The following is a 27,669-nucleotide window of genomic DNA, read 5'->3' on the forward strand; positions in this document are numbered from 1 at the left end:
TAAACCATAGCTGTCAACTTTTCCCTTTTCTTGCAAGGGATCCTATTCGGAATAAGGGAATTTCCCTTTAAAAAAGGGAAACATTGACAGCTATGCATTAAACCAGGAGAAAGAGCCAGACCCATGTAGAAATTCCCCTTTGTATATATATATAGATCTGGGCTTGGGCATCGTTTGCTTCGTCTACATTTAGTGTCCGTTGCTTTTGAGTGTGGGAATACATGCAGATATGTATGTGTGCACGCGTGTGCGTGCACATGCATATACACAGAGAGACGTGGGTGTCCATGTGTGTTCTTCCTTGCAAGTACTTCTTTTCCCCATGCAAATACACAGTGTGCCCATCCATCCCTTGCTGATGCTGCTTTGCTCCCCTGAGTCTCCTTCTCTGTCCAGTTCAATTTGCAATTTCTCACATGAGTCAGCCTCTCTCTCTTCCCATGGGAGAGGCCATTTGGTAGACTAATTGCTCTCATGGCAAGTCAGCAAATGGCTACCGTTCCCTTGCATTTGCTCAAGGCCAATTCCTTTCCTTCTTATCACCTGCTGCTTTTTTGCTCCTGGATTCTTTCCCATATCCAAGCACATATCTGCACCAGCTTAGCAGGGCCACACCCTCACCAGAAACTAGGCCAAGCTCTAGAGTTTCAGTTCTCCATGAACACAGCCCTTTAGGCACCAGACTGTAACGTCAGGGACGGGGGAAGCTGTAACGCTCTGAATAGCATAGGACTCCAACTTCCACCAGCCCCAGGCACCATGGCCAGTGAATGATGGGAGTTGTAGTCCAGCAGCCAAAGTTTCTCCATTCCTGCAACAACTGCAGGAATGGAGTGTGTGGTCGTCTGCAGAGAAAATCCAGCACACAAATACTTCCTTGTATGTACAGGCTCTGCACAGGTGTCCAGTATATCTGCACCATGCCAACCTCCTGCTGCCTTGCCGCTCCCCTTCTAGAAAGGGCAAACTTTGAAGGCCAGTGGATTGTTTTTAGGAATAGGGAACAAATTGTGGGGTGTATCATCTGGTTCAACATTTGTTCATCCTGCACTGTTCAATGCGTTTCCCTGTCACTTTCCCAACCCTAAAAAGTCCATTTTTAAGAAGTGATATATTACACTAGGATGACAGAGACCATCAATTCACTTTAATTGGTGAATCCCTTCCACAAGAGAGTGACAGTCTGGAGGCCTCCTCAGTCATAATACCAAGTTTCACCAACACCCAACAGAAACGGTTTTCCCAATAAGAGAGAAACTCCACTGTTTCAGAAATGCTTCTTCCTAGCAATTTTGCTTTAGGTTTCTTGGGGGCGGGGGCCGTCCATCCTCTTTATTTTTCCTTTAGCACAAGTTCCATTCAAAGTGTGTGTTTCCCAGCAACCAGCCAGTAGGATATAGACGATGCTGTTAACTGAAGGGCAGGAGCTCACGATTCCCATTGATTTAGATAATCAGTTTAAATATTAAAACAGCAGCAGAAGGGAGATAAAAACCCTTAACAGCAGAGATTAAGAAAGCAGTTTACAGAGGTGGGTATTTTGACAACATTCTGTTGCCCCACCTAGTGGCTCAAGGAAGAAAAGTGCATATTGATTCTCTTAAAGGCACTCAATTCTGTCTTGCATTGTGCAAGCAATACTTTCCATTTCTTTGTAAGCCCAAATATTGCAGTTGGGGTGGGGGATACCCCATAAAACTTTTTAACAATAACAATAGTGATGCTGTCCAAAGAATGGTGCTGAAATAGGGGTTTAAAATTATTTCACTGGAGATTAAACAAAAAATCTTGGGGAATTTGTTACTTTCTATTGCTTTTTTTTCTAGGAGAGAGTAGAAAGAAATTTAAAGTGAGGAGTTCGGGATTTAAGGCAAGATCTGATACCCCTCACCCTGTAAATCCATACCAGTAACAGAATACATGCCAGTTCTTCTAAATACCCCCTTAATGTTTCCTCCCCCCTCTCTCTCCCCTCCTCCTCTTCCTCCTCCTCCAGCATCCTTAACCTCTCTCTCCTCTCCAGCCCAAACAATGGGACTGCTAAATGGAGATTTCACTAATGAGGTTTGGCTGCTTCACATAAAATGGATTTAGACAATCACTGGTGACCCACCTTCTGTGTGCATTATGACACAGCCATGTGCACTCCTTATCACTCTGCTGTAGACACTAAACAGTGTTTTGTGCATGAGAATTGCATAGAAACCCAACAGATCTTGTGGGCTTTGGGGGAACAGAAGTGTGTGATTTTGATTGAGCAGAATCACTGCAGGAGAAGAAGAAAAAACCAAAGTGAAATGTTCCCCCCTTCCCTTTCTTCTTTTGCTTCCTAGAGACTGCGCACTTAAGCAAAGGGATTATATTCTCCTCCACATCATTTCCATCTAATTGAATTTAGCAGAAGGTTGGTGCTGAATCAAATGCTTCTTGATGTTTCTTCAGGCTTCTGTCTATCTGAAACAGACTTTCCATGTATTTATTCAACTTTAAGAAGAAGATCTTAAGGAAGAAGTTACAAAAAACACACAAACATATGGGCAAATGTGATCTTTGAATTTATTCTTCTAATACATAATTTTAAAGAAACAGATGACTTCTCCACAGCTCTATCAGGCTGGATTTTAATGTAGCTTCTGGGGCAGGGTGCTATATCGCAGATCCTCTGACCTAAACCATTCAAATTGTGTTGGAGCTTCCAGTTTTATTCTGTTTCATAGTAATGCAAACTTTGCAATGCAGGTTTGAAATTGAGGGATTGGACCACCTTTTTATTTTAAAGAGTAGACCCAGCCTACCTACTTATTATCTTGGGATCTCACCTCAACTGTCCCATCAGCACAAGGATTGCCTCCACCTGTGTGCGCACTATTGCCCCAAATTGGTTCCTAGAAACCTCCCAAAAATTTACGAGGGGAAGGGGGGGAGTTCCATTGGCCAGGCAGAGATCCTTGCACTGATGGGACCATTTACTTAGTGCTAAAACCAACCCCATGCAGAACTTGTCTGAGGCCCGGGGCAGGAGTCCTGTTAGAATAAAATTATAAACTAAAATAAAAAAGCAGGCAGTCTCTGGTGGCCCCCACCCCCAGCTTAGCCCTCCGAGGTCCGGGGCAAGTGTACACAATGCCCCCCTCCCCCTTCCCTGCTTTGCATGGGCCTGGCTACAACCCCCCCCCCCCCAGGATTTAATCTTTAGCTTTCATTAGGTTAACAGAAATCAATCAGAAGTATTTAGAAAATTAATTTTCACTTTAGTTTGTATTTTATTTTAATCAAACGATTGCACACGTATGCCATTAATTAGAAGGCTCCAGAACATATTAAAACCTCCCATAGCAACGTTGATAACATAATTAAAAACAAGCTAAGAAGCTTTCAGTCTACAAGACACAATAAAAATGGGTAAAAGGAGGCATAAAAGGAGCAGACTCAGGCATCCATTCTTGAAGTCTTGCAATAATCCAGCTGGAACAAAAGCAGTTCAGGGAGAAGAGGAGCCAATAGACCTAATCACTTTGCCTGACCACAATGGGACCAGATCTTAACTCTCCCTCCACTGTAGCCTGCCACAACCACATAGTGCACCTGAGCACATGCCAAGTGTTTTCTTCACAGCACTAAGCAATTACGACCTGCTCCATTATCACACATTTAGGGCCAAATTGCATGTTATGTGAACAACATATATGTGCCTTTAAAAGCAGCTGTTGTTTTTTAAATCTGGAGATGGCTTAGAGACAGCTTTAACCTTTTAGGCAATTGTGGTCCTGATCCAGTTTGAGTGTGTGTTCGTGCATGCAACAGGGGTTCAAAAGCTACTAATATTTTCCTCCTGCATTAAAATCTATGGCAGCAACTACTGGAGAAATAAGGTGGTGTTTGTACAAATTGATTTTTGAAGCATGAATTTTGCCAGGATTACAGTGTTTGAAGAGGGAGCCACCTAATGGATTCCATGTGCAATAAGTATTTCTTTAGTTTTGGAATATAATAGTGACATGGAGGCACCAATGTTTTGGGGGCGCAGGGCACTTTTGAAAACTTGAGAAACTTTTGTGAGCACCACACACACTCACACACTTCACACAACCACACACACTTTGCAACTGACCAATCAATGACATACCATGTAGCCCACCCACCACTGCAACAATGCAACCTTCTGATAAGACAAAATTCCACACAATCACATTCCTTGCAATCATCCTCTACAGCAATCACTCACACAGCCCTCAACCACACAACGCAACACAACCGTACAATACATGCTTTACTACCACACACCTCATGTAACCACAGAACTCCTCCTGCTCCCACAGCCACACACACCCTTTTCAGCCATACAAAAAGAACTAACAATTACATTCAAAAAAATCATTCCTGCAAAAAAGCTACTTTCATGTTTAAGAGACCCTAATATTTCAATACATTTGCTTTCCAAAAACCAGGAAAATTAAAGGATTAAAAATATATATGCTGGTTTAATTCCTGAGTTGACTCAAACTCAACAAAACCAGGAAATTAGAAGTCAAGGTTGACACCTTAACAACTGGGCCCCTCCATCAACCACGATGTTGTGCAATGTTACAAACTGTGCTTTCTTACAACTTACCCTTCATGCACCCCCTGCCTTTCCTTGGTCCTTCAGGCCCAAATCCAGAAGCGAAGGATGGAGTGCCTGGGACCAGCAAAGACATCCCACATTGTCCTGATTCTGTAATATCTGAGCCTTAGACAAATTCTCCTGTGTGTTGGTCCAAGCCTACATGTGGGCTTGGAAGCACACCAGCTGCATCCTCCACAAGAGGCCCTGATTTGCACAGAAGGCTGTGTTATTGTGCAGCACAATTAATATGCAGCAGATACTCTGCCAGAATAAAGAGGGTCGAAAGGTCAGGACCCAGAGGGGGCATCTGCAAAAGTGCAACAAGTCCCCAAACTACAATAGCAGCAGGTGGTGGTGTCAGGCTGGGGGAGTTTGGTGGTGGTGGGGAATCAAGAATGGAAGGTCAGCTACAGAGCAACCCAGGAATCCAGAACTGGACTAGTTGTGAATCTTGAAGAAGATGCTTTAGAATAGGATACCAAGTCAAAAAGCTGCACAGAGCCGTTGCTTCATGGAAGGAAATTGCAAGGTGGAGTCTCAGAAAAGGAACCTCAATTGATCTGTCAATCTTTTCTAGCAAGTATCTTGACAGTTGCACATTAGGATTAAAGGAGAAGGAGAAGATGTACTGAGTGAATGCTTAATTTTTTAAAAATAGCACTAGAGTCATTGATTCTTCTTCCCAGCACTGGCAGATCAAGGATTAATGGTGCTTATGCAGCCCAGCACTAGATATACTCAAGTAAATGAGAAGGACTACGGTAAGTTGAAAAAGGGAGAAAGAGGAGGCAGTCCAAGGGAGCAGTCCAGCAGCATCACTATCTTCCTGGCAGTGAAATTAATACCAGGGTCACTTTCTCTTGAAATCTGTTCCCCTTAGGCTTATGGTGCCAGCTGGAGGTGAATGGTTGCTGCTCCATTCAGTAGAAGCGGCCTGTGGGCAGGCGAGGCAGGCAGAAATAAGCACTGGGGAAGAGGCTCAGGTTGATGGGGTTGCCGTCCAAGCGGATGTCCTCCAGAGCCCAGCGGATGTGGCTGTGGTCCCTGCTGTCGCAGAACGTGTCTACGTGCATGGTCTGGATGTTGTTGTTCTAGGGAAGGAAATTGAGAAGCGAAGACAATCACCAGGTGGGGCTGGTGGAGGAGAGTGGGGGGGGGGGAATCACCAACACTCATAGATCAAGAAGAGGCTCAAAGTTATTAGTGTTTTCCCTTGTTCTGAATTCTGAGACTCCATGGGAAAAGCAGACCAATCAGTAAGCCTTGGGGGCATGATAGGTAGCTGGAAAGGGCCTTCACCACTATAGACCAGGGTGGACTACAACCTGGACTTCAAAACACTTAGGCCTGATTGAATGCATCCAGTCTTGCAATTGCAATTGAACACTAAATGGGGTCTCTTGCCAACCTCCATGACCAATGCCATGCCCCGCAAGAGACCCCATTTAGTGTTCAATCGCAATTGCAAGACAGGGAAAGAATATCAGTAGGTACAGATCACATGCAATTAGAGAAATAATGGCAAAGATAATGCATGAGCCCATATTATAACTGCTCCTTTCTTTTTAACAGTAATCCAAAAGGAAATGAATGGCAAATGACTGAGTCTCTCAGAGGCTTGTGCTTTGGCTGTTGGTGTCCTCTCCCTCTCTCATTTAAAGAGTTCATCGTCACTCTCTCACCTGTAGATGCAAAGACCTCAGTCTCTCAGGCAGCAGCATGGGGATGTAGTCCAGTTTGTTGTCAGACAGATGAAGGAACTCCAGCTTCTTCAGATCCTGAAAGCAGAAGGAAGAAGGACCATCAGCCCTTGCCTCCTTGAGTGTTCAAGTGAGGCATCCCAGGATTTTCAATGGAAATGTGAGATTTCAAAAGAAGTCAGCTTGGCTAGGCCCTAGCAGATTGAAATCCAGGACAAAGCAACTAAGGGTTCATGCAGGGGTAAAAATCTAACCCAACAGGAAGCTGGGCCTCCACAGATGATAGGAGGAACCCAAAATATTATATCAAATTGTGGTTCCTCATAAGGATGTCAGAGAATTCCATCCTAAGCAGCCATTGGAGCAGATATTGCTATAGTTTGCATATCTACCTGTTCAGGAGCTGTGTTCAACTGATGGTGAGTTGGTGTGTTCAAATCCTGCTTTCTCTGGCAAACCTGTAAGCACCCAGCCAACCTAATAGGATTTAACCACTGCCCCATCTCTGCCTCAATCAGCAAGTGCAGGTGTGAAATCAATAATAGTGACAATAATTATGACAGAACTTATGAAAAAAATATAGCAGACAGACAGCAAGATGCTGGGAATGAACTGCAGCAGAAAAGAAAAGATGCTGATTTTTATGAATAAAATTATGAATAATTTTTTATGAATCCATACAGGTTGGAATAGAAATGGCTGCCTTCTTACCTTTAAGCACCCAGGCCAAGAGACAAGCTCAACAAACAGATGGCAAAAAGTCTTGGGTGCTCTGGAGCCTGCTAAACGTCTGTTACATAGGATGTAGTACAAACAAATATTGATTTTCTACAGCTTTATATTGTGTTTTTTTGTTGTTTGTTTGCATAAAACATAGGCAAAAGGTTAAATGCAGAGACCTCAGGGTAATAATAAGGGAGCCCCCATCCCCGGACCTTCCTGAATTCCACTGCTGGGTTCATCACCAATGGTTAATGTCTAAAGCAGGAGCAGCCAAAGTGATGCCCTCCAAATATTGATAGACATCGCCCCCAATAATCTGCTATGCTGTCTGGGGCTGATGGGAGTTGGGACAACATCTGGAGGACCCCACATTGGCTACTCCTGTTCTAAAGCAAATCAAGAAACCACAAGGAGAGGGCTCAAACCTGGTGATAATTCACCCAAATCCCAGGTAGGGCTGTAGTGACTCAGTGACATGGCAAGCAGCTGCAATCAATGAGATTGATCAGCCTCTATAGCTCAGATCCATTAAGAGGTCCACAACACCAGGGGCAATCACTTTGTACCCTAGATCATGTGAATGCTTCACTCACGTTGTCTGTCCCCACTCCCCATCCCAAAACACTTGTGAAATGATGCAGAACATGTTAGGATATTTCCGTTCCACCTTAAAAGGGAGCAGGCTTTGTAAGTTACAGAGTCTGCGCATGTCCTATTCACAGGATGTTTATGTTTGCTGATACCTTTCGTTTTCTCAGTTGGCCGAAGATGCTGACACAGAACGGTCATGTTTTTCTTTGTTCTGTTATACGCTAAATAAAGTCTGTAAAATATGCTCTTCTGCGGTGCAAGCTTTTGGCTGTGTTTCTGCTGATAAACATTGTGCACAAGCCTGAAATGTGGCTAGGAATTTCTAAGGCTTCGTGCCGCTAACTGCTGGATCTGCCTGAGGTACGGGAGATTGATGGACGCCCAGAACTCCGGCTTGGGCCACGATGGACTATATCTCCCTGGCAGTTTCCCAACAACAAGGTTATGGGCCCAGATTCACAGCACCTACAGGAGAGTAAAAGCTGCAACAGACTGCGTTTGAGGTATGTTGGGGGAAAAGCGAAAGGAAGGGACGCTTTTCTGTTTTACCTCGGCAAGGAGCCTTTGATCTCCGGCAAGGCTTAATTGGCCTGGGAGCTGCGCCAAAGAGGCTTCGTGATTAATGGCTGCCAAGATAACGAGTCTCTGAAGTTAAAAAAAGGCTCACTGCTAAAGTAAAAAGCTGGAATGGAGTTTTTCCACGCTTTTGAAGCTTCTGAGGCCCCTGTGTGCCCGAAGTTGGATGGGCAGAATTATGAAACCTGGGCAAAATGGTGTGAAAGTTTGCTGCGTCAGTTTGGGGTATGGCATACCGTGAGTGAGGCCCCCCCGGTTCCTCTGACAGAGAGATGGAAAGCCGCTGATTCGAAAGCGATAGACGTAATAGTCTTATCCGTATCTCTTGAGGAAATTAAGACGCTGGCTGGCAACACCACTGCACGTGGAATGTGGTATGCTTTGATGAAAGCTCACAAGCCAATAATCCCAGCCCAGAGTTTGACTGCATCGGAGGTCCTGGCTGTTTCCCAGAATGCGAGTGAATGCAGGGATGCTGAGGGCACCGGTTGCAAGCTGCAGGGGGAGCTGACCGTCACGTCATCCCAGGCAGCATTCCAGCCTCCAGGGGGAGCCAAGGAGTCGGCAGCTGAGAGCTCTGGTTCTCGTGAGAACCAAGGTCATCGCCTTTGCAGAGGCCGGAAAGGCAAAGGTAAACATACGCAGACATCTGCAGATGGCCAGAAGCAGGGGGGCAAGCTGCAAAAGCCCACGCCAGTGGAAAGCAAGGTTTTGTTTGCTGGCACAGCTTCACCAAAGGCTAAAGGCACGTCTGCTGACCAGAAGCAGGGGGGCATGCTGCAAAAGCCCACGCCAGTGGAAAGCAAGGTTTTGCTTGCTGGCACAGCTTCACCAAAGGCTAAAGACAAGTCTGCTGGCCAGGAGGAGCAGGGGGGCGAGCTGCAAAAGCCCACACCGCTGGAAAACAAGGGTTTGCTTGCTGGAAAGACTGCTCCAACAGCCAAAGGCAGATTTATTGTTGATTCAGGTGCCAGCCGCCATATTTCGAAGGACAGGCATCTCTTTATCTCCTTCAAGCCTCAGGAAGGTGAGATCCACCTGGCTGATGGAAGGACGTTGCAAATTGCAGGAGAAGGGACTGTGAAACTTGCAAGTCTGCACACAACCATCAGCGGTGTACTTTATGTTCCGGAAGCTGCTAGCAATTTGTTGAGCGTCCCACAGCTTACTGGGCGTGGTTTTCAGATTTCCTTCAAGAGGAGCGTCTGTGTCATCAGTAAAGGCAAAGAGGACTATTTGCATGCAAAGTTTATGGATGGTTTATTCCATATAACTTATGATGACACTGTTGCTGTATCTAATGCTGATTCTTGTTGTGTTGCACAAACTAACAAAGTTCTTCATGCAGGTTGCATTCATGATGCGCATCGAAGGTTTTGTCACCTCTCTTGGAAGGCACTGGCCAAGATGCCAGAGGTGGTTGAAGGTTTGAACATCAAACTCTGTAAATTTCACATGAAATGTGTATCTTGTGCAGAGAACAAGGTGAAGGTTGCTCCAAAAGGCAAGGAGTCTAGCAGGCAGGCCTCCAAGCCCTACCAGCTAGTGCATGCGGACCTGGTTGGTCCACTAGCGCCCTCTTTAGGAGGAGCAAGGTACTTCATGGTTCTGATTGATTCTTTTTCTAGGTACATTCATGTGTTTTTGCTCAAACAGAAATCGCAAGCATTTCCGAAGTTTAAGGCATTCTGTGCTTGGTTGGAGAATGTGCACGGCAAACGTATTGCCTGTCTGTTTTCCGATCGAGGCGGGGAGTTCACTTCTCAGCAGTTTGAAGCTTTCCTGACTGAGAAGGGAATCCAGCATGACATGTCAACCCCCAGATCGCCATGGATGAATGAACTTGCGGAGAGAGCGAATCAGACATTGCTGCAAGGAATCAAAACCTTGTTGCATGATGCCAATCTCCCTGATAAGTTTTGGGGGGAGGCTTTGGGGAATTTGGTTTACTCCTTTAATCGCAGATTGTCATCACCCATTGGCTGTACCCCCTATGAGAAGATGTTTGGCAAGAAACCCAACACCAAACACATGAGAATTTTTGGTTCTGACATGTGGATACGCACACAACAAACCAACAAGCTTGGGAAGCGTGGGGCACATGGTTTGTTCATGGGGTACGAAAAAGGTGCATACAGGGTGTGGATGACTAACTCTAAGTCCATTAAGTTCACAAGGAGTGTTGAGTACAATCCTAAGTGGGGGGGAAATGTGGGAATTTTCCAGAGTTACCCAGAGGAGGATGAAGGTGATGTCAAGCCAGCAGCTAAAGATGAGAAAGCTGCTGCTGCTGAGGATGAGGATGATGATGATGATGATCAGAGTTCGGATTCCAGTTCAGTGGGCGGCGCTGCTGCTGCTGCTGATGTCAGTGACAGTGATGACACGGCAGACTATGAGAGCGCAAAGGCCTCAGTCAGACCATCTGATGCGTCTGACAATGAACTGGAAGAACCACTGTTCACCATTGGTCATTTTTCTCCTAAGAAAGAGGAGATGAGTCCAGAAGACTTGCGTCTAGTACGCAGATCTGAAAGGGCGACCAAAGGCAGACCTCCAAAGAGATTTGCTGATGAGTTTGCTAAGACAGCAACTGCTATTCTTAGTAGCTCAGAGAAGGTGTGGGAACCTTCAAACTTCAAAGAGGTTCAGGAGTTAACCTCTAAAGATGCTGAGCCTTGGCTTAATGCCATGAAGGCTGAAGTTGATTCATTGAACAGGAACCAAACTTGGGAACTGGTACCGGTAGTCCCAGGAATGAGACTGGTTGGCAGCAAATGGGTCTTCAAGGCCAAGACAGACCAGAATGGCAAGGTTGTCAGACACAAAGCCAGATTGGTTGCCAGAGGTTTTTCACAGGTACCAGGACAGGATTACCACGAGACCTACTCACCCACAGTCAAATATGAGAGCATTCGGCTGATGCTCAAGATTGCTGCGGAGGAGAAACTGCATGTTTCCCACCATGACATTAATACAGCTTTTTTGTACGGGATTTTGACTGAGGAGCTGTTCATGCTTCCACCTGATGGGATGGAGATACAGAAGGGAATGGTCTGTAAACTGCGGAAATCCTTATATGGTCTCAAACAGAGTGCCAGGTGTTGGAACACAAAACTCACTGAGACATTGCTTTCTCTAGGTTTTCACCAGGGCAAAGCTGATCCATGTGTGTTTGTCAAGGAGGAGGGGCAAAACAAACTGTATTGTTTATGTTTTGTTGATGATCTTCTGATGTTTTGGAAGAATCAGGCTTTTTACCAAAGCACCCTAGCTCAGCTGAAGGAGCACTTTGACATGAAGGATCTTGGTGAGGTATCCAACTATCTTTCTCTGCAGGTGGAGAAGGACCAAGCAGGTAATTTTCTGGTACACCAAACACAGAAAATTGCTGATGTATTAACCAGGTTGAATTTGGTTGATGCAAACCCAGCAGACACACCGATGGTGACAGGTTACCAGGTAGACAGTACTGCTGAAGCGTTTTCTGACACAACGCTATACAGATGCATTCTAGGCAAGCTGAATTTCATTGCCAGATGTTCAAGACCTGACATAGCTGTAAGCTGTAATCTGCTTAGCAGACATGCCAACAATCCTACGGTTCAGGATTGGAAAGCTCTGAAGCGCATAGCCCGCTATTTGAAAGGGACTATGCACTACAGGCTGAGGTTCACCAGTCAGAAGACTGGAGGTCTTGAAATCTTTGCAGATGCAAGTTTTGGAAGTGACACCACGGATGGTACAAGCACTTCTGGAGTATGCTACATGTACAACCACTGCCTGTTTGACTGGTTGTGCAAGAAGCAGACGACAGTGAGCCTAAGTTCCTGTGAAGCAGAACTCAATGCTCTGTCATTTTCACTCATGGATTGTGAATGGTTGATGCAACTGTTTAAGAACATCGGGGTGTCTGTGAAATGTCCTGTACAAGTGTATCAAGACAATAGATCGTGTTTGGCTTTGCTGAACTCGGAGAGTTGCAAGCAGAGAACCAAGTACTTGCAGATTAAGCTACATCGTGCAAGAGAGTGTATTCAGAAAGGACTGATTCAAGTGTCCTACATGGCAGGAAATGAAATTCCTGCTGATCTGTTGTCTAAGGTTGTTAACAGAGAACAACATAAGGTTTATGTACAAAGGTTGCAATTGAGTGAACCACAGGTACAACAGGTTACACGGAAAGGGGGAGGATGTTAGGATATTTCCGTTCCACCTTAAAAGGGAGCAGGCTTTGTAAGTTACAGAGTCTGCGCATGTCCTATTCACAGGATGTTTATGTTTGCTGATTCCTTTCGTTTTCTCAGTTGGCCGAAGATGCTGACACAGAACGGTCATGTTTTTCTTTGTTCTGTTATACGCTAAATAAAGTCTGTAAAATATGCTCTTCTGCGGTGCAAGCTTTTGGCTGTGTTTCTGCTGATAAACATTGTGCACAAGCCTGGAATGTGGCTAGGAATTTCTAAGGCTTCGTGCCGCTAACTGCTGGATCTGCCTGAGGTATGGGAGATTGATGGACGCCCAGAACTCCGGCTTGGGCCACGATGGACTATATCTCCCTGGCAGTTTCCCAACAGAACATCCATGTGGAACAACCTTCTCTTACCAGTACGGAATGAGAACAATCCAAAAAGGAGCAGCAAATAGTGGAAGGGGTCTTAATCTAGGCCTTGCAGTATTTGAGAGATATTTGAGAGATGCTCACCTTGAAGGCTTCTGGTTGAATGCCTGCACTCTGGATTGCATTAAAACGGGCGTCCAGCTGCACAATGGAACTGGGCAACTCAGGCAGGGAAGTCAATTGGTTTTCAGGGAGGACAAGCTCTTGCAAGGAAGGCAGCATCCTGAAAGCGTCTTCATCCACCCAGGAAATAAAGTTGCTCGTGAGGTCAATTCGTTTCAATTTTGCTGTGAAAAAAATAGTTTTGGGAGCCAAATCACAGGCAATCACTTGGAAATCAGTTAATGCGTATCACTACCATAGTGTTTCCTATTTTAAATGAGACCACACATCCCTTCCAAGAGAGTGAGAGTAGACTGGGATGCACTTCGCATTGGTAGTTGATGATAGCTCCTGTGCAAGCCCATTTCTGCATCACTTGCCTGTTCAACCCACCTCCCTCCCCTCACACACACACTTGTTGCAGTGATCTCTGGTGAACTGACAAGGTTAGGGGGAAATTGTCAATTTCGCAGATGCCACCAGTGGTTTGGTGCTGTTAATTACAATATTACTATGAACACCAGCACTGGAGTACATATATGCTATTTAAAGAAAATAAAAACAGCTAAAGAAACATGCCACTGAAAGGCTGCTTCAATGTATGCACAAAATGTAAGATAAAAGCAAAAGTGCAGGATACACTCCTCTCTCAACATTTGGGAGCTGCAACTAGAATCTGGGATCTCTTTGGCGCAGGAGTGTAACACAGATTCAGCCCCAAATAGGATCACTTCCTCTTTTTGACATGTTTGGTTGTATTTGTCTTTCTCTAGGGCTTTGATGGGGGTGGACTGAAATATTGAGCCCTCTGGTGTTGTAACAGGATTGTATCCAGTGCTATGCCAACAAGTTTCCACTGGTGCAATGAGGCCTTCTTTTCCTCTCCTCCCAACAAATCTGCTCTTAAGAGTACCCCTATTTCTCCTAAGCTGATTTTGGGGGGGGGGGCAGACAAGGGGCTGGAAATGGCACAAGAAGAAGAGGAAGTTCTATTGTGCCAGAATTGAATATGACCTTTTCTTTTTCTTTTTTTAAAGAATCAAAATGAAATTAGCTGTTCTGACACTGATTTCTCACAAAAAACTTGCTTTCAACGCACAGCCCAGGAACTGCACAGCTGACAGGCTTTGTGAAGTGAACATGTTCTCTTCCACCAGTTTCCCCTGGTATTAAACAGTGTGAGATGCTAGCAAAATGCCAGCCTTTTCTTTTGGTATTGGCTCAAAACCTTCAAAGGTGAAAACCACATTCCTCTTGAGGCTTTCCACTGGCTGGGAATAGTGCATTACAAGGTCTCAAATGTATGTGCCTGGCAGAAATTGGTCAGTCTTTTCCATCTCCAGATCCTGGCATATTTATTTGTTAAGAAAAAGAATCTTTTAGGCCAAAGTTATTTGGGGTTAATGCTCTGCAGCCACAAACACGAGGAAGTCTTTGTGCCTTACATATGCTGGCACCTGGCTGCAGAACAAGCAAAAGTCCTGAGGTTTTCTTTTGCATATACACATAATTTGTGCACTAAAGATCATATACGACAGGAGTCAAATTAACATCAGGCTGTGCAAGAGAGAATAGTTTGGTGCTCATATGAATCCTATTCCAGATCTTTATTTGTTTTACGTATGGTCGGAATTCAAAATAGTTGCCCAGTTGTTAATGGACTTGGGGATCAAAGGGTGAATTCACCCAAATCCCACCAGGATGGGATGAATGTAACCAGGTTATGTCCAGATGAACAGTGAAACTGGCTTTGTGTGATTGCTTCATCACACACCCAGACTAGTAACTCAACTCACGGTTATCACTGCAGAATCCATTGTGATAGCACATAATAAAGGTGGATATCGTTCCAAGTAGTGCAGCAATTATGTCATACTCACTGCAACCCAGATTTTGCCCAGATTCATCACATTCACATTTTCCAGCACACTTTCATCCTGTTCACACATCCATTTAGCATTTGATAGCCACAGGGAAAGCCTGTAGGAATCTAGCCTATGCTGTGCCAGCTCTATGTGTCTTTCACCACGTCGCAGAATTTGTGGTGACATGCCCAAAACCAAATTCCTTTCCCACTGCTGCTTCCATGCACCTTGTGGCCATGAAAACAGGGCCTGATTGGGTCAGATTCTTGGCTTCCAATCTGGCAAGGACCCAATCTTCTTTCAGTCTGCATTATGAAATAAGAGCCAGTGTGAAAACAGACTCTGGTATTCAAATATCCACTTCCGAGACAAACGTGTAGCAAACACATTTCCCATTTCACCCTCAGGAGAGTAGAGAGGAAGAGCAGAGAGTTGCACAGGTGACTTTGCTTGTAACAGACAAGGCTGCCTAGATGGGGTGAAGCAGCTTGCAAGTGTGAGAACTGTAACCAGAAGCCCTAAGGAGTATAGCATACCAAGTCCGGTGAAGTCACTGGCCTGAATCTTGCTGATGTGGTTGAAGCGGGCATAGAAATATGTGGTCTCCAAGGGCAGAGGTGGGATGTGTTCTAGATCAGAGTCATCACAGTACACAGAGGTGCTGATGCACACACAGACCAAACAGGTGGGAAGACCTAGAGACAGGGTAGAGAGTGTTAGTCAATATGGGCCTGATCAGTGAAAGAGTTTAGGAATGGCCCTCCACAGAGAGGGAGAAATCGTTGCTGAACCCAGTAATGATCTATGTGGTGGGACAAAGCCACAGAGCTGCTCTCCTGAGGCCAGCACTGCTACAGCTTAACCTGGATTACACTGGGATGGGCCAGGGTGGTGGTGTGATTGTGGCTGCACAAACACACCAGCAGAGGAAATTGGGTGCTCTAGCTGGGGTATCCACATCCTGGCCACCCTGCCTCACCCCAGCACTGCCCAGGTAAGCTGAGCAACACCATTGACAAGAGGCTGGCTCTGTAGCTCTGCCTCACCCTTTGGGCTGCTAGTGGCTGAGCTACAGTTTCCACCATTCCTAAGCACTGGCCATAATGGCAAGGGCTCAGAGGGAGATGGAGTTCAATCACATCTGGAAGGCCACAACTTCCCTATCCCTGCTTTAATGGATAAGACAAACATTTAATTCTTAGAGGATTAGAGCTACTGGACACATCCATTCTTTAAGTGCTCACATTTTGGTATTACTTTTTTTTTAAAAATGCATTTTCCATTTTTCTATTTACACATCATACTTTCCCATCATGCATTGTTTCTGGTATTACTTTTTTAATTGAAATGGTGTTGCATTTTACTGTGTTCCTTTGTTTGCTAAACCGATCCTGAGAATTCTCCACCTGAAAAATCTTGTTAAACATTTGTCTCTTTTGAAAGCCATAACATAGTGAACTGTCAGCTGGACATTCATTTTATTATTTGTGTATATTGAATGAATGAATGAATGAATCTTTATTTGCATCATCCAACAGCTATAGCAATAAAACAAACAAAATGTATATTTGTATTATTACAACAAACAGCAGCAGCAGCAGCAACAACAACAACAACAACTTATTACTTACACACACACACCATTTGACTAGGTTGCCCCAGCCACTCTGAGTGGCTTCCAACATCATAAAAACACAGCAAAACATCACACATTGAAAACTTCCTGATACAGGGCTGCCTTCAGATGTCTTCAATAAAGTCAGGTAGCTGTTCATTTCCTTAACATCTGATGGGAGGGCATTTCACAGGGTGGGCGCCACCACTGAGAAGGTCCTCTGTCTGGTTCGCTCTAACCTCACTTCTCACAGTAAGGGAACTGCCAGAAGGCTCTCGGAGCTGGACCTGTCTGGGCTGAACAATGGGAGTGGAGATGCTCCTTCGGGTATACTGGTATATATTTATACCCCACCTTTTCCCAAAGGAGCTCAGGCTGGCATACATGGTTATGCTATGCACCTCACCAGGTAACCTTGAGCCAGTCACTTGCTCAGTCACACTTACTCAACCTAGGCTGCCTCACAGGTTTGTTGTGGGGATAATACAGGGGGAAGAACCTTGTATTCTGCATTGAGCTCCCTGAGGAAAGGGTAAGATTGAAATGTATGAGATAAATGATAGATCTGCTATTTCTCCAAGACTCAAATATTTTCTGAAAACTGTGGGCATGGGATAGAAGGAATTGCCATTCTCATTTTGCTATCAGGTGAGAGGACGACCAAACAGCAGGCCAAGTTTTTATGATGTCCTGATATGGAAAATGTGGGGTGTCAGATTGGCTCTATTCACAAGTGAGTGCTAAGTTCTTTTAAAAGGCAAAAAAGAGGAACAAATGAGTCAATTCCAATTAAAGAGACGAATCACAAACCACTAGTCCAAATAGCTGCTTAGCAATGAATCAGCCTGGGCCAAGTCCAATACAAAGGGTGCAACATTGCCTTATTAACCTTATGGTGCTACCCCAGGAATTTTGTTTGGCCTTTCATATTCAGAGAAACCCAACCGAAAGGAAATGGGAGTTATTTTTGCACTGAGAAATCATTGCTGCTGTTACGTCTGGAGCCAACAGCCCATTGCAGAGTCAAAGTGACAAGATTCCAGGCACCAATTAAAACTGCTTGAGTATTTAAAATAAAAAAAGCCTCCTATTCAGAGGACTAAACAGACTCCAAATCTATTAGTGGAGGAGTTCAAAGCAGAAAGCCAACAATTTCGCTCAGCCTACTACTTAATTTGTCCCAGTTCAGAGTGGCAGAAAATGAATAAAGATATTTATCCCTCGCTACAGGATTTTAATTGTCACTAATCTAATTGCTACTCTGTCCGATTTTCGCTGCGTCGCTGCTCATTAAAGTCTTGGTGCTTTGCTGGCGTTTCTGTTTGTTTCTGAGCAGCTCCTTTATCCAGCTTCTCTCCTGTCTCAAACAAGGAGCCCAAGCCTGCTTGCTTTTTGAATGTACAAGCAGAGCAAATTTTGCTTTCTTTCCATCTGTTAGATGGATGGGCATAGGGCAGAGAGGGGATGAGGTGAAAAGAATCAGGCGCCTCTTTTCAATGTTCAACAGGGTGTGTTTGTTTATCAAAAGAATTGGGAGCTGCTTTTCCCATCAATTAAAATACTCAAAACTGGCATGCAGTTTGAAAAAACAACATAAGGACAACAAAGGAATACAAAAATAAACCAGGCAAGATATAAAAGCTGGCAGCAGAGATAAATACAACACTAGCAGCACCATTCCCTTAAAAAGAAAAAAAGAAAAAAGCAGGATTTACTTTAACAGAATTTTTTGTTTTATGGTGGAAGAAGGATGCTTATTACCATAATATATTATTCATTAAATTTGGTATAGCACCCTTCATCTGAAGATCACAGGGAGGTTCACAACAGAAAAATACAAAATGAGAACACAAAATACATAATAAAAGACACAATAAAACAAAAAACTAATCAATAGTCCCACAAGCACATTTAAAAGGCCGCAGAATATTAATCAGCCAAAGACTTGGTTATAATGAAAAGTTTTCGCCTAGCACCCACAGTTATGAAGGAGCCAGGTGAGCCTCCCTGGGGAGAGCATTTCACACATGGGCAGCCACCACAGAAAAGGTCCATTCTTGTGTCCATTTGTGGAGGAGGCACATGAAGAAGATTCCTATGGGAAGAGGTGGTCCTTGAAGTATTGCAGTCCTGAGCTATTTAAGGCTTAGGTCAAAACTAACACTTCGAATTGGGCCCGGAAACTAATTGGCAGCCAGTGCAGTTGGGCCAGAATTGATATAATATGCTCAAACTGTCTTGCCCCGGTGAGCAACCTGGCTGCTGAATTCTGCACCAGCTGAAGTTTCTGAACTGTCTTCAGAGGCAACCCTATGTATCATGTGTTGCAGTAGTCTAACCTAAAGGTTATCAGAGCATAGATAACAGATGTTAGGCTATCCCTGTCTAGATAGGGGCAAAGCTGAGCCACCAGCCCATCTGATAGAATGTATTCCGTGCCACTAAGGCTGCCTCAGCTTCAAGTAACAGCAAAGGATTCAGGCGGACCCCCAAGCTGAGTTCCCGCTCCTTCAGAGGGAATGTAACCCCATCAAGAAGAAGGAAACCATCCAGTCTGGGGAACCACCCAATAACAGTGCCTCAGCCTTATCTGGATTGAGCTTCAGTTTGTTGGTTCTCATCTAGTTAATCACTGAGGCAACACAATGGTCCATCCCATCTACTACTACACCTGCAGATGTAAAGGAGAAGTAGAGCTGTACTCCAAAACTCCAGATAACCCAACTCAATGTTTTTGTGTATATGTTAAACAGCAAGTCTGAAGCAGATGCTGCCGAATATATGCAGATTTTTTAGGGCTTTGCAGGCAAAGATGATCAGGTGTTTAGTGATTTATTTATTTCTGGATGTTCAACTTCAATAAGCTTTTAATATTTAGTGATCTGTTGCTTTTAGACTGTTTCTTATTTAACCATCACTTGTCCCCTTTGAGCTAAAGACAAGGAAGCTATCATCACAGTGAGGACCCAAAAGAATAAAGGAGCCATTCATTCCCAGATGTGACAAAACATCCCTTCCTTGGGCCTTCAGGTATTGTGTGATGCCTTAAGCCTAACATGGCACTCCAAACAGTCATGAATTGTAGCTATTGAGGAACCCATCCTGTACGGATATGAAGAAACACACAGATGCTTCACATTCCTCAAGAGACCCCAGCATTACAACTGGGGCAATATTTCACCAGCTGCTTCATGCTGAAATTTCCTGTGCAGCATATGCCACCCTTATCCTTAGTTTTTGTTTCATGCAGAAAGACTAATGGTTTTGAGTGCCGGTGTTTTACTCACCCTGATCTGTTATGGACCCAAACAGGCCTGGTCCCTGAGGCCTGGCAGCTGTGGAAGTTGGTGGGCTCTTTTGTGGAATTTCAGTTGCCCCAGTTGTTGTGCTCAGAGGCCCCGCCAAGCTCTTGGTAGCAGGAGGCAGGGTGCCAACCTCAATCTGTAAGTAAAGCAAGGGTCTTGTGATTGCATTAGCTATGATGCTCAGAGTATTTTACAGAGGGGGAAACCGAGTCATATGTAGGGCAGAAGTTTCCAGATTGGTCTTCTAAGGGTGATTCATACATAATGATGTTTTTCTTCTGCACACAAACATTTCAGGTGTCCCTTGCTGGGGTAATGTTACATGGTCTAATGTTCCCAGCAGCTGAAAGGAAATGTCACCCTTCTTGTGGAAATTGCAGTTCACCATATTAGAGGCCAGTTGATTATCACAATACATTTCTTTATGTATGGATGCAGGGGTCTTGATCTGGATCAGGACCCTGGTAGCAGTGGGTAGGCAGAGAGGGAGGCTTTAACGTTTTGCCACCTGCTGCAGTTCTGACCAAGATTTGTGTCTGCTACTTGCATTGGGAAGAAAAGCTCTCATTTGCACGACTGGGCATTTTCCTTCCAATGCAAATAGCCGTTGGGGGGGGGGAGGGATCCAGACTAAGGTTGCACTGCTGGACAAAGGGTTAAAACCTCCTACCTGCATATACAGGGGCCTCAGTCTGGAGCAGGTACCTTTTTATATGAAAAAATCGAATCATTCAATTAATTGCAGAAACGGCATCTCATTTAGTTTGTTTCTGAGGGCTAAATCATAAGTTACATTAAAATGTTGCTTTAACTAGTAAATGTAGGTGGTTATGAGAGGGGGAGAGGGTGACAGAATCGGAACAGAACAGTGGCATGTGGAGAATTTGAGATCTTAACCCTCCTCCTGCAGTCTCCGAATCCCCCTCTTGGCTGCAATTGGAGGGAATCTCCCTTTGGTGTCGTTTTTGTTGGCGCCGTGGCAGCGGAGGAGAAGGTCCCCCTCCCAGCATACTATGGTCCTGATCTGTATCTCCCCACTCCTACTGCAGTGGCATGCAGTTGCTCTTTAAGATTTCAGTCTCCTTAAGCATATTTATGGCTGCCTATGAACTGCCCCGACAATAGCGTTGGTGAAGGATTTATAGAGAGTACAATCTATTGCAGCTAACAATGTAAGTGTGGGAGACAGTGGAAGAGATGTGCACAGCTAATTGAAATTGCTGCCGACAGTTGCGCTCCTGGGGTAAGGTGGTAAAACCTGAGAAACTGATGCCTCTGCACAGGGTGACTATGTCTACATATAAGTGTGGACACACTGTACACCCAGAATTGTGATTTGGCCCAAGGGTAATCCAAATTTTGCAAGCAGAATATACCAGTTTGCATGTGTACACTATATACACAACCATCTGGCAAGAGTTAGTGGGTTGTTAGAAAGGCAGAGTATGAATATTGGGGACAGCTAAATTATTGGGAGGCACTTAAAGCTGCGATTCTGAGCAGGACAAACAATCTGCTGAATAACAGACCTCACATTTCAGTGGCAATTCTATAGTACCTTTGATGCCAGGTCCCCATAATCGTAGTTCTCTTCATAGTTACTGAGATCGATGACCTCTCCATAGTTGTCCAGGTTGAGGTCATAGTTGCCTAAATCCAGGCTGTCATAAGTGGCAGATGTGTGCTTCTCCTTCTTCTTTCCATCTTCCTTCAGTGGAACAGCCAGAGCCAGAGCCAGGGCAGATATTATGCCCACCAAGGCTGCAGTCTGCATCCTGTGCCTGAGTGGGGAGCAAGAAGAGCAGGAGCACCATAAGAAAGCCAGCACGAGGCGAGTACCATTCCTTCTTCTGACACAGACCCTTTGGCATGTTGGCCTACCTGGGCCTTAATTTTGCATCCATAAAAGTATGGGTATGTTGTAAGTATGAGTATGTTGTAAGAGACTCCAGTAAGATGGTGATGGGCAGAACCTTTCAAAACCTGACATCAGAGCATGGTCTAGAACCCGCTTTCAGTACCAAGTAGAGGAAAGAAAGGAGCTAGCTTTTGAACGTAAACTGAGTGCTTTCCTTCCACCACTGAGAAAACACCACCAAGACGCTGCTTCCCTATGAATCTAGAATTCAGGTTTGCAGTGAGACCCTCACACTGGGTTCCCCTTACAGACTCCCTTTTCGAGAATGCAGGGCAAAGCTGACTGGGTGACCTTGGGCTAGTCGCTGCCTCTCAGCCTAACCTACCTCACAGGGCTGTTGTGGAGATAAAATGGAGAGTGAGGGAGCCACATACACCACACTGAGCTTCATGGAGAAAATATAGGATATGTGTGTAATAAAATAAGATAAATAAATAAAACCATGGGTTGTTGACCTGATCTAGTAGGCTCTTCTTATGTTCTGAGGCAGGGGTTGGCTGAGGGCAGACTGAGGTTGGTTTGCCCTTCTGGAGCAGCCTCCACTGTCTGTGGCAGAGCCAGATCCTAAGGAGCCTCAATATTGTTTTCTGCTCACTAACCCTTTCTTCCTAGCACCACGCTTCCAACTCTGCCTTCTCAGTAATCTGGCTGCTGCTTTTTCCTGCTCCAACTCCTCATCAAAGCTTCCACTTTAGCTCCTTATTACTATACCTTCCAGCGCTTTCAGAGACCGCCTGACCTTGCCCTGCGGCACTTTCAAAAGGAGCTCCACTACAAGCTTCATAAAGAGCTTGCAGGCGGCAGGGAGTGGGGGGGGGGACAAGCAGTGGAGGTTCACAGCGCCAGGGAACAAATGGCTGAAGCTTCCAGCCCTGAGGGGATTATTAATCTCCTACCCCTTTCAGTCATTTTCATGCCTGACTGCTTTGCTGTGCTGGAGAGGCCCAGAGCAACTTCACCTCTTACTCACAAGCCAGATTTGACTGCAGCAGAAAAGGACGTTCAGACACAGGGTGGCAAACCTTCAGAAAGAGGGAGTTAAAGCTTCCGCTGCCACCAGTGGGAATGCTGAGGCATCATTAGCAACTTGGTGAGTTGCAGACAATAAAGTGGATGCTTCTTCCTTAGGTCTTAACCTGCATTTTTGCAGGTTGCCCTGCAGATTGCCAAGTGCATGAACCCTGTCAAAAGCTATTTTTGGTTCAGTTCACAGCCGAGGGAATGAAAGCATGACTAGGAGATGCAATAGCTTATTATTATTATTATTATTATTATTATTATTATTATTATTATTATTATTATTATTATTTTATTAATTTATTATTAATTTATTCTCAGCCACTCTGGGCGGCTTCCAACAGAATATTAAAATACAATAGTCCATCAAACATTAAAAGCTTCCGTAAACAGGGCTGCCTTCAGATGTCTTCTAAAAGTCTGGTGGTTGTTTTTCTCTTTGACATCTGGTGGGAGGGTGCTCCACAGGGTGGGTGCCACTACCAAGAAGGTCCTCTGCCTGGTACTCTGTAACTTGGCTTCTCGCAGCGAGGGAACTGCCAGAAGGCCCTCGGCGCTAAACCTCAGTGTCCGGGCAGAACAATGGGGGTAGAGACGCTTCTTCAGGTATACTGGGCCGAGGCCGTTTAGGGCTCTAAAGGTTAGCACCAACACTTTGAATTGTGCTCAGAAACGTACTGGGAGCCAATGTAGATCTTTCAAGACTGGTGTTATGTGGTCTCGGTGGCCGCTGCTGCATTCTGGATTAGTTGTAGTTTCCAGGTCACCTTCAAAGATAGCCCCACATAGAGCGCATTGCAGTAGTCCAAGCGAGAGATAACTAGATCATGCACCACTCTGGCAAGACAGTCCGTGGGCAGATAGGGTCTCAGCCTGTGTACCAGATGGAGCGGGTAAACAGCTGCCCTGGACACAGAATTGACCTGTGCCTCCATGGACAGCTGCGAGTCCAAAATGACTCCCAGGCTGCGCACCTGGTCCTTCAGGGGGACAGTTACCCCATTCAGGACCAGGGTACCAGGCCACCACCTTCCTTCCCAATTGGCAAAACAAAACAAAAAGGATCCAAAACCTTTAAGGGAACAGGACTAGAACCCATAGCCTTGGCCACCTACAAGGAAGAGGTCCAGTGGTTGAGGCATTCTGAGTCTGGTACAAAGTTTTCCCCTCTGAACAATGTGAGGAAGAGACAGAGACTGAGTGACGGAATTTAAAACTGATTAACTTCTCTTGGAATAAGAATCTGTTTTGTTCGAGAGATGCCAGTGCTTGGACAGCAGCCATTTTTGGATCGTAATGTGTTTGCCAACGCATTTATTCCATCTGTTTGTGTATTTATGATTAATAATAATAATGATTATATATATAGAACCATCAATGTACATGGTGTTTACACAAGCCTAGGTGCATGCACACATACACACAGATTCAAATATGTTCCCACAGCAATGCATCACATATGTCCAATACTTGCAAACAGACACAGAAGCTCGCCCACAGAAGCATACAAGAAGCCTACATTATTACATTTACTTAAGCTTGTTTACTTAAGGCACAATTATAAATGCTGGTTTTAACCTTCAGATCCCTAGATGGTTTGGGACCCAGATATTTGAATCTAACCTTTAGGATCTGGAAGAGCTAACTTGTTTTTTAGGCACCCTTGACTTTGGAGATTTGGCTGATAGCAACAGGGGAAGGTCATTCTTCGTGATGATGCTCCCAACCTTATGGAATGCCCCCTCCTTTCGATTTGTCAGATATGAATGACATTTATGCCATTCAAATGCCACAGCTTCTGATGGTTTTGTTTAAGGTATGGTTTTTTATATGCTGTGGTTATACATTTGTTATACAGTTTCTACTTTATTGGTTAATTTCTGCTGTCTTTCTTACATTGTATCGCCTTTCCGGTTGCGTGGATAGTGGTTCTTTAGACTTTTGCAATGCAGTGTTTACTTCAGTGAACCACCTTGTAGACCATCAGGCAGGAAAGTGGTATATAGATATTTAAATGTATTTAAATAATACATTATTTAAATGTATTAAATAATAAAATAGGCACACACATGACTATTCTACAGGAATGCATATGTGTAGGTAAAAAAAGGATAAAGCACCACTGGACGGTTAAGTCCAGTCAAAGGCGACTATGGGGTTGAGGTGCTCATCTCGTTTTCAGGCTGAGGGAGTTGGTGTTTGTCCACAAACAGCTTTCCAGGTCATGTGGTGCAACAGAACACCGTGACGGAAACCAGAGCACATGGAAATGCTGTTTACCTGCCTGCTGCAGTGGTACCTATTTATCTACTTGCACTGGCATGCTTTTGAACTGCTAAGTTGGCAGGAGCTGGGACAAAGCAACGGGAGCTCACCCCGTTGTGGGGATTCGAACCACCAAACTTCTAATCGGCAAGCCCAAGAGGCTCAGTGGTTTAGACCAGAGTGGCCCCCGCGTCCTAGCATAGGTGTACTCACACATCTGTGTGCACACACAGCCTTTAGGATCTGGAAGAGCTTGCCAGAATATAAAAACATTATCAGAGGTGCGCTCTCTCTCTCTCTCTCTCTCTCTCTCTCTCTCTCTCTCTCTCTCTCACACACACACACACACACACACACACAGTCTTTATTTGATAGGTGGATGTACATAACAGAGTAGAAATCTGTTTGTAACATCCATTTCTGCCGCCCCCCCATGCATACATACGGACACATGTAAATTTAACCCTAAAAGAGAACATTCTAGTAAGGTGCCTTTAAGTGAGGACTGGGGTCATTACTCCCCACAGATCTTCCATTGATCATATCCAGCACTGGAACTATCATGGCCAGCTTTTGAGCCTCACACTGCAGGAAGAACTCATGCTTTGTGTAATAGTCCCAATCCCTGGGTAGTTTTCATGCCTGTAACCAAGCCTGAAAGATCTTGAGCTCTGCTTGTTAGCAACAAAGAGGGAAGGGTGGGGGGGAAGAGGAGCAAATTATTGACATACATACCACTTTCGCTGCTTGCCTGCCTTGAGTGAAGAGGCTCAGTGTTCCTGTAGCACCAAGTGTGATGGGACTGAAAAGCTTTTAATGAGAGTGGTGGCAGTGAGGAGGGAACACAACTGTGCAGATGTGAGGGGTGGGCAGGGGCAGGCAGAAAGGGCAGCCAATCAGGGTGATGATTATTCAGCCCATCTGTCACCAGGCTACCCCTCCCATTTTACCCCCCATGGCTACCTTAACAAAGTCCACCAGAGAGCAAACATGCTCAGTTAAACCTTTTCTCCAAGAAGCTGGTCTTGTTGTTGGGATGAAATGCTGGAGGCCTGGGAGTGACATTTCAGACTCTGTTGCAATTGTGTGTAGGTTTGGAAAGTTAGCAGCTGGGCTGTAGTGTGGGGATGATTTCAACTCACACAGAACACCCTGGGGACAAACACTGCTTCTGGGAACCTTCCTAAATACAGTGGTACCTCGGTTTACGAACTTAATTCCTTCCGGAAGTCCGTTCTTAAAGCAAAGCATTCTTAAACCAAGATGTACTTTTCCTACTGAGGCTTCCCACTGCCCTTCCACTGTTTGGTTTCCATCCATTTTCCAGGACAAAGTTTGCTAACTGGAACACTTACTTCTGGTTTTGCGGAGTTCATTCACCGAATAGTTCGTTAACAGGGCTGTTCGTAGACCGAGGTACCACTGTATTTCAAATTATATTAGTGCCTGACTAAAGCATACTACTACTACTACTACTACTACTACTACCACCATCACCAATAATAATACTATATCTCTTACTTGCAATAATGGCTTCTTAGGGTTATTTTTAGTGTCATGGTGACCTCCAAAATGCTAGTATTGTATGTCTGTGTGGTGGTGGGAGGGATTCAAGCACATAATTTTGGCTTGCTCAATTAAAGTGGATTAAAATGGTCTGCTTCCCAAGCAAGGCAGGTGATATATAGATTAGATAGATAGATAGATAGATAGATAGATATAGATATAGATATAGATATAGATATAGATATAGATATAGATATAGATATAGATATAGATATAGATATAGATGATATAGATATAGATATAGATAGGTGTAGGTGTAGGTGTAGGTGTAGGTATAGATGATAGATATATTCTTACTTGCACAGGGTTCCTGGGAGTAATTTGAAGCCAATCAGATCCATCTTTGAAAGAAGGGTATATAACTTGTGTCATTTCACACATGAGCCTGGAACTGATATATCCTCAGAAACTAGGCATAAAAACCTCTCAGAAATAGTACTACAGTACTGTTTTGGCCTTCTATGGCAGCTGTGGTCATTTTTCTTATGTGGGGGGAGGGCAGAGACATGACATAATAAGAAATGCAATCAGTTTGACAGCATTATTAGGAATTTTCTTTTAGTTTTAATCAAATTAAATTTGTTTGTTTTGTGACAAATATTCTGTGCTCTGTCTGGACCAAACAATTGGAAATAGCTGTCAAAGAAAGCAAAGAAGAATCTGAATGTAATTAATAGATTGATTGATTGATTGATTGATTGATTGATTAGTTTCAATGCATATAGCCTGCCCATGGATGATTCTACAGGCTTTCCAAACAATTAAAAGGGAATTATATGACATTGTTGTAGTAGCTTTAAAAAAACAACCTGCATCTTTAATAGCATGCCAAGATGTAAAAAATCAAGGAAATGAAGCTTCTCTGCTTATATGGAGACTGGGGGAGGGTGGGGGAGCTTCCGTTACCAGTTTATTGCTGAACCCATCCATTGGGGGCACTTCCACATTGTGGCCATTTTCAGGTGTGATTCAGTCAGATACCAGCTTCAGGTGTAAGTTGATTGGGAGATCTTGCAAACAGGCCGACTTCCCCAAAACATGAGACTTTTTATTAGAAGGTAAATCTTGGGCAATATGCTGATAAGTGTGGCTAACCCTTGCTTTGATGCAACATCATCTAGCCTCCCCACAAACAAATCAGAATGGATACTCATACAGCTGTCAACTTTTCCCTTTTCTTACGAGGAATCCTATTTGGA

General features: G+C 44.5%; 1 protein-coding gene across 2 annotated transcripts; it reads right to left on the reverse strand.

Annotated features, from left to right (window-relative positions):
• Positions 1-2,597: 2,597 nt before the first annotated feature.
• Positions 2,598-26,557, reverse strand: OPTC (opticin). Of its 2 annotated transcripts, none has more exons than XM_083509052.1 (7): positions 25,640-26,557; positions 21,263-21,485; positions 19,687-19,840; positions 15,321-15,479; positions 12,902-13,104; positions 6,289-6,384; positions 2,598-5,697 (listed from the first exon to the last, which is right to left on the reverse strand). In XM_083509052.1, exons 2-7 carry the CDS (start codon positions 21,476-21,478, stop codon positions 5,527-5,529), a joined length of 999 nt encoding a protein of 332 aa, XP_083365178.1. In that variant the 5' UTR covers positions 21,479-21,485; positions 25,640-26,557; the 3' UTR covers positions 2,598-5,526. The 2 variants fall into 2 exon arrangements, with proteins under 2 accessions (XP_083365178.1, XP_083365179.1); XM_083509053.1 differs by lacking the exon at positions 25,640-26,557 and adding an exon at positions 22,078-22,570.
• Between the last annotated feature and the right edge of the window lie 1,112 nt (positions 26,558-27,669).

This window comes from Podarcis liolepis (genome assembly GCF_965112155.1).
Source record: "Podarcis liolepis genome assembly, chromosome: 6".
NCBI classification, from domain to species: domain Eukaryota; kingdom Metazoa; phylum Chordata; class Lepidosauria; order Squamata; family Lacertidae; genus Podarcis; species Podarcis liolepis.

What these genes read in the sequence shown, in the direction of transcription:
- OPTC (XM_083509052.1), bottom strand. Translation starts at nt 21,478, where the DNA reads ATGCAGACTGCAGCCTTGGTGGGCATAATATCTGCCCTGGCTCTGGCT. An exon ending in TGGGTCCATAACAGATCAGG is followed by an intron (nt 15,480 to 19,686) that starts GTGAGTAAAACA and finishes CCCTGTCTCTAG; the next exon opens with GTCTTCCCACCTGTTTGGTC. An exon ending in TGAGGTCTTTGCATCTACAG is followed by an intron (nt 5,698 to 6,288) that starts GTGAGAGAGTGA and finishes TTCCTTCCCTAG; the next exon opens with AACAACAACATCCAGACCAT.